Source organism: Amblyraja radiata, chromosome 26 (assembly GCF_010909765.2).
Source record: "Amblyraja radiata isolate CabotCenter1 chromosome 26, sAmbRad1.1.pri, whole genome shotgun sequence".
In the NCBI taxonomy this organism is placed as follows: domain Eukaryota; kingdom Metazoa; phylum Chordata; class Chondrichthyes; order Rajiformes; family Rajidae; genus Amblyraja; species Amblyraja radiata.
This window is the reverse complement of record NC_045981.1, coordinates 28,540,391-28,547,501: the sequence shown is the minus strand read 5'-3', so window position 1 is coordinate 28,547,501 and position 7,111 is coordinate 28,540,391. Positions and strand designations below refer to the sequence as shown.

The window sequence follows — 7,111 nt, the reverse complement described above, 5'->3', positions numbered from 1 at the left end:
TTTAAATTTTAATGCTGCTTCTCTCTCCACAGATGCTGCCTAACCTGCTGCCTTTACAGCATTTTCTGTTTTTATTTCAGATTTGCTTACAGACAAAAAACAATTGCAATCGGAACAGGAATACTAAAATGGTGTATGTAAAAAAGTAAATTCAGTTATTTTTTTCAGGTATGTGTTCAATCCATTTAACAAGTTAGCTAAGTCATAGAACTGGTACTGTCCAAATATTTGAAGGCATATAAAATTCAATAGCTTATATTAGTTCAGGAGAATGCAACCCCCCAGTATATAACCATCGTTTAAGAATTAACAATTACAGTACACACTGTTCCTTAGTAGCAGTAACTTTAATCATATTGTTCAGAAACACCTTGGTGTACCCAGGCCCAATTGGCTGGAAACATTTATGTTTTAATATTTTCCATATCTGCCGGCAGCTATTAGCAAGAAAGAAACAGCTGCACATTCAATTACAAAATTAAAACCAAGGTTTCACAAAACACTGCTCATTTGAATTAACTTAAAAATTAAAATTATAAATTACAAAAGGCATAAAACACCAAAATACAAAAGGTGTGTGCAAGGTGATCACAAAATCTTAATGATCTGTGATGTATTAGTTGGTCCTTATTAAAAAAAATATAGCTGAATATTCCAAATTCAAATATGATTGCTGAAGCTAAAACATTGTTCTTTTCTAAATGAATCAACAGCCATAATTTATATTGTGCTGTCGTTTTTGTGAAATTATCAGGATGGTTACTTAAACGTGTTACTAAAGGAGTGTCAACAGTCTTGGCAAACGGCAATGAATCTTTTCACCATCTTACTGTGAACACTAGCTGTTTGTACTAACAAAATAGGATGGACAGCATGGTGGCTTTGTGTTTTAAAACCCCTCATTCAACTTGCTATTACAACACATTATACACTGCTACATGGCTCTGCCTTGTTGAACGTACATTCTGGTAGATGGATTGAGATCAATAAGAGTTCATCAATATCTAACCATCACTAAACAAGATCTTTTTTCATACACCTTTGGCCGAGCAGGTTAGGTTTCTACATACTAACTATAAAGAAGAAACAATAAAAGTTGTAATTTATGAAAGTACATACACTTAAATTTGGTCTGAATGATTTGCTTCGTAGTTATGTGGTGTAGAAAAAATATTGTAAAATTGTTACAAATTTAACCTGTAAAATTTGAATTTATGTATAATATTGCAGACCAATATCCATTCCTTTTTAGCCTGGAAAGTTTGTTGAAGAATTACTGAGAGGTATTATGTATAAAAGCATATTATAAATAATCACAACATTATCTGTGATTATTAATATTACTCTAGAAACAAATGTATTAATTTATAGTTAAAAAAATGAAATGAAATATCACTTTTGTTTGTTGTATGCCATGTTCGATCTATGTCAACTTTAGCCCACGCAAAAAAGTAGTAAAAACAAATTCATGAGGACTGTCTGATTTGGATTTGAAATGTGGGAGCATCAGCCAACGGTAATTCTGAGAAAAAAGAACCTCGTGCAATGCACCTTGTGGAGAATTATTGCTGCAGCAAAGGGTATAAACAGCAAAGGCTTGTATATTAGAAAATATTATTTTATCATATTAGAGAACATCTCTGGCACAATAAACATGCAGGTTGTCAGATATAAATGTATTAAGATCTTAACTCCGCTTAAATTAAAATAAATAAAGCACTTCCAGGTTGAGAGTTTTCTGATGTAGCAGTATATTTTCTTTTGCGGTCGCCTTGTGTCTGCAACACATGGACAGAATGAATATCACTTGCCAGACATCTGAAACGATTGTTTTAATTGCATGCCTTCGCTGGTGCAGTATTCGTCATCCCAAATGTTCTTGGCTTCAACAATCAGGAAATTTAATTTAATAAACATCAACCTAATACCATAAAGAGGTTTTCTTGTCATAAGGCAGAAGAGCAACTCTGAATCATTTTAACACTCGTTTTGTTGAAGTTGTTGCCACCGAAAGCTTGTATTCAGAACTTTATAATCCTCTTCATTATTTTCTTGTTCTTTTGCGAACTGCATAAAAACCTAAAGTCATACAAGGAAAGATTTTCAGTATTACATGACACATAAGGGACTATATTCGACAGGCACGTAAGACATACAAAGCAATGTAACTTCACTCTTCCATTGAGAGCTGTGTATTTTTCTCCCCATTAACCCTCCCTGTGCTCACATATCTTAATAGGAAATTGATTCCGATTATTTGTGAAAGTAGAAATTGGCAAATAATCTTGTAACCTTTGTTTATGTATAATGTGGAACAAACTCGCGTTACCTGCTCCAGTGTTGACTGTGAGAAACTATATTCTTCTATGTTATAACTGTGTTTAGCTGCAAACAAAGATAGATTTGTTATTAGACACACAAGGAACTGCAGATGCTGGTTTATAATGAAAGACACAAAGTGTTGGACTAACTCGATGGGTCAGGCAGCATCTCTGGGGAACATGGATGCCGACCTGAAACGTCACCTATCCATGTTCTCCAGAGATGCTGCCTGACCCGCTGAGTTAGTCCAGCACATTACATTTTTTTTTATTGTTGGACATGCACATTCAATTAGATAGTTCAATTGCTCGTGTTTATGAATTAATCACTAAAGATAAGCTTAAGTGGACCTCATTGACATTCTAGCTGTAGTCATGTTGCAGTATAGTATTTCAAATCCACAGAGAAAAGCTGCAATCTCTGTGTGAACAATGTTTAAGTTTTAATAACGTCTGAAATGCTTGCATCTATGCTCGAGAACATGCCAAATTTATAATAAAGATCCCAGTTTTTTGTCACATTTGCATTAAATAGATCTAAACAATCCTTTCAGCTTTACATGCTTTTTGCTTTACATGCAAAACAGACAACCAGCTGTAGAATAAGTGTTCAAAAGGGAACTGCAGATGCTGGAATATCGAAGGTACACAAAACACCTCAGACACTCTCCGCCGCCTCCACGCATTCCACTCTCTGGGCCCTCACCCCCTCATCTTCACCATGGATGTCCGGTCACTCTACACCTCCATCCCCCACCAGGATGGCCTCAGAGCCCTCCGGTTCTTCCTCGACCAGAGGAGCAACCTATACCCAGCCACTGACACTCTCCTCCGCTTAGCGGAGTTGGTCCTCACCCTCAATAACTTTACATTTGACTCCTCCCATTTCCTCCAAACACAAGTCGTAGCTATGGGCACACGCATGGGCCCCAGCTACGCCTGCCTCTTTGTCGGGTACGTTGAACAATCCTTGTTCAAGACGTACCAGGGCCCTATCCCCGACCTCTACCTCCGCTACATTGACGACTGCTTTGGTGCCACCTCCCGCACCCACACACAACTGACTGACTTCATCCACTTCACCACCAACTTCCATCCGGCACTCCAATACACCTGGACGATTTCCGACACTTCCCTACCATTCCTTGACCTCACCATCTCCATCGCAGGGGACAGACTCCTGACCGACATACATTACAAACCCACTGACTCACATGGCTATCTGGACTACACGTCTTCCCACCCTGCCCCCTGTAAAGACTCCATCCCCTACTCCCAATTCCTCCGCCTACGCCGCATCTGCTCCCAGGATGAGACATTTCATACCAGGGCATCGGAAATGTCCTCGTTCTTCAGGGAACGGGGATTCCCCTCCGCCACCATAGATGAGGCTCACACCAGGGTCTCATCCATACCCCGTAACAATGCTCTCTCTCCCCATCCCCGCACACGCAACAAGGGCAGAGTCCCTCTGGTCCTCACCTTTCACCCCACCAGCCGGCAAATACAACACATAATCCTCCGCCATTTCCGCCACCTCCAACGTGACCCCACCACTCGCCACATCTTCCCATCTCCCCCCATGTCTGCCTTCCGCAAAGACCGCTCCCTCCGCAACTCCCTCGTCAATTCTTCCCTTCCCTCCCGCACCACCCCTTCCCCGGGCACTTTCCGTTGCAACCGCAAGAAATGCAACACCTGTCCCTTCACCTCCCCCCTCGACTCCATTCAAGGTCCCAAGCAGTCGTTCCAGGTGCGACAAAGGTTCACCTGTATCTCCTCCAACCTCATCTACTGCATCCGCTGCTCTAGATGTCAGCTGATTTACATCGGTGAGACCAAGCGTAGGTTGGGCGATCGTTTCGCCGAACACCTCCGCTCAGTCCACAATAACCTACCTGACCTCCCGGTGGCTCAGCACTTCAACTCCCCCTCCCATTCCCAATCCGACCTCTCTGTCCTGGGTCTCCTCCATTGCCAGAGTGAGCAACAGCGGAAATTGGAGGAACAGCACCTCATATTCCGTCTGGGATCCTGGCGTCCTTATGGCATTAACATTGAATTCTCCCAATTTGGCTAGCCCGTGCTGTCTCCTCCCCTTCCTTTACCCTCTAGCTGTCTCCTCCCACCCTCCCATCCGCCCACCCTCGGGCTCCTCCTCCTCCTCCCTTTTTCCTTATTTCTTTCCCCACCCCCCATCAGTCTGAAGAAGGGTTTCGGCCCGAAACGTCGCCTATTTCCTTCGCTCCATAGATGCTGCTGCACCCGCTGAGTTTCCCCAGCAATTTTGTGTACCAGCTGTAGAATAATACTAGCATTCACATTTAACATTTCAAAATTACATACCAGTCACCTGGTGCATTTGCTATGAATAAGTTATGTTAAAAAGTGCATTTAATCATAGCTAGCGAAAGACAGAGCATCTTAAGTTACCAAAAGCAGGGCAATTTGATATGTTGTCACCTGATAGATTCTTCCAAACAAAATATTGCAAAATACATGCAAGGCCAACTTCATAAACAATTTAATTTGAAAAAAATGACGTACTTTTCAGACAAATAAGCAAAGTGCCTGACCTTCAACAAACAAAATGACTAAACCATATAACCATATAACAATTACAGCACGGAAACAGGCCATCTCGGCCCTACAAGTCCGTGCCGAACAACTTTTTTCCCTTAGTCCCACCAGCCTGCACTCATACCATAACCCTCCATTCCCTTCTCATCCATATGCCTATCCAATTTATTTTTAAATGATACCAACGAACCTGCCTCCACCACTTCCACTGTAAGCTCATTCCACACCGCTACCACTCTCTGAGTAAAGACGTTCCCCCTCATGTTACCCCTAAACTTCTGTCCCTTAATTCTGAAGTCATGTCCTCTTGTTTGAATCTTCCCTATTCTCAAAGGGAAAAACTGATCCACATCAACTCTGTCTATCCCTCTCATCATTTTAAAGACCTCTATCAAGTCCCCCCTTAACCTTCTGCGCTCCAGAGAATAAAGACCTAACTTATTCAACCTTTCTCTGTAACTTAGTTGTTGAAACCCAGGCAACATTCTAGTAAATCTCCTCTGTACTCTCTCTATTTTGTTGACATCCTTCCTATAATTGGGCGACCAAAATTGTACACCATACTCCAGATTTGGTCTCACCAATGCCTTGTACAATTTTAACATTACATCCCAGCTTCTATACTCAATGCTCTGATTTATAAAGGCTAGCATACCAAAAGCTTTCTTTACCACCCTATCTATATGAGATTCCACCTTCAAGGAACTATGCACGGTTATTCCCAGATCCCTCTGTTCAACTGTATTCTTCAATTCCCTACCATTTATCATGTACGTCCTATTTTGATTTGTCCTGCCAAGGTGTAGCACCTCACATTTATCAGCATTAAACTCCATCTGCCATCTTTCAGCCCATTCTTCCAAATGGCCTAAATCACTCTGTAGACTTTGGAAATCCTCTTCATTATCCACAACACCCCCTATCTTGGTATAATCTGCATACTTACTAATCCAATTTACCACACCTTCATCCAGATCATTGATGTACATGACAAACAACAAAGGACCCAACACCAATCCCTGAGGCACCCCACCAGTCACCTGCCTCCAACCCAACAAACAACCATCCACCATTACCCTCTGGCTTCTCCCATTCAGCCACTGTTGAATCCATCTTGCTACTCCTGCATTTATACCCAACAGTTGAACCTTCTTAACCAACCTTCCATGAGGAACCTTGTCAAAGGCCTTACTAAAGTCCATATAGACAACATCCACTGCTTTACCCTCGTCAATTTCCCTAGTAACCTCTTCAAAAAATTCAAGAAGATTAGTCAAACATGACCTTCCAGGCACAAATCCATGCTGACTGTTCCTAATCAGACCCTGTTTATCCAGATGCTAATATATAATATCTCTAAGTATCTTTTCCATTAATTTGCCCACCACTGAAGTCAAACTAACAGGCCTATAATTGCTAGGTTTACTCTTAGAACCCTTTTTAAACAATGGAACAACATGCGCAGTACGCCAATCCTCGGGGACTATTCCCGTTTCTAATGACATTTGAAATATTTCTGTCATAGCCCCGGCTATTTCTACACTAACTTCCCTCAATGTCCTAGGGAATATCCTGTCAGGGCCTGGGGACTTATCCACTTTTATATTTTTCAAAAGTGTCAGTACTTCTTTTACTTTGAAACTCATAGTATCCATAGCTACTCTACTAGTTTCCCTTACCTCACATAATTCAATATCCTTCTCCTTGGTGAATACCGAAGAAAAGAAATTGTTCAATATCTCCCCCATCTCTTTTGGCTCTGCAGATAGCTGTCCACTCTGTCTCTCCAATGGACCAATTTTATCCCTCGTTATCCTTTTGCTATTAATATAGCTGTAGAAACCCTTTGGATTTACTTTCACCTTACTTGCCAAAGCAACCTCATGTCTTCTTTAAGCTTTTCTAATTTCTTTCTTAAGATTCTTTTTACATTCCTTATACTCCTCAAGCACCTCATTTACTTCATGCTGCCTATAATTATTGTAGATCTCCCTCTTTTTCCGAACAAGATGTCCAATTTCCCTTGAAAACCAGGGCTCTTTCCAATTTTTACTGTTTCCTTTCAACCGAACAGGAACATAAAGATTCTGTACTCTTAAAATTTCCCCTTTAAATGTCCTCCATTTGTCTTCTACATCCTTCCCATAAAACAAAATGTCCCAGTTCACTCCTTTTAAATCATTTCGCATCTCATCAAAGTTAGCCTTTCT

The 7,111-nt window shown here is 41.0% G+C and overlaps 1 protein-coding gene across 3 annotated transcripts in view; it reads right to left on the bottom strand.

Annotated features, from left to right (window-relative positions):
• Positions 1-328: 328 nt before the first annotated feature.
• Positions 329-7,111, bottom strand: part of abca5 (ATP binding cassette subfamily A member 5) — a 95,185-nt gene continuing 88,402 nt past the window's right edge. For 2 of the 3 annotated variants that reach the window (XM_033044559.1, XM_033044560.1), the window contains exons 36-37: positions 2,330-2,385; positions 1,746-2,079 (exon numbers count right to left, since the gene is read on the bottom strand). In XM_033044559.1, coding sequence (XP_032900450.1) covers positions 1,978-2,079; positions 2,330-2,385 — 158 coding nt within the window. In that variant the 3' untranslated portion in view covers positions 1,746-1,977. Of the gene's footprint in view, positions 2,080-2,329; positions 2,386-7,111 lie in introns of all 3 variants that reach the window. The other variant, XM_033044558.1, reaches the window with a different exon arrangement.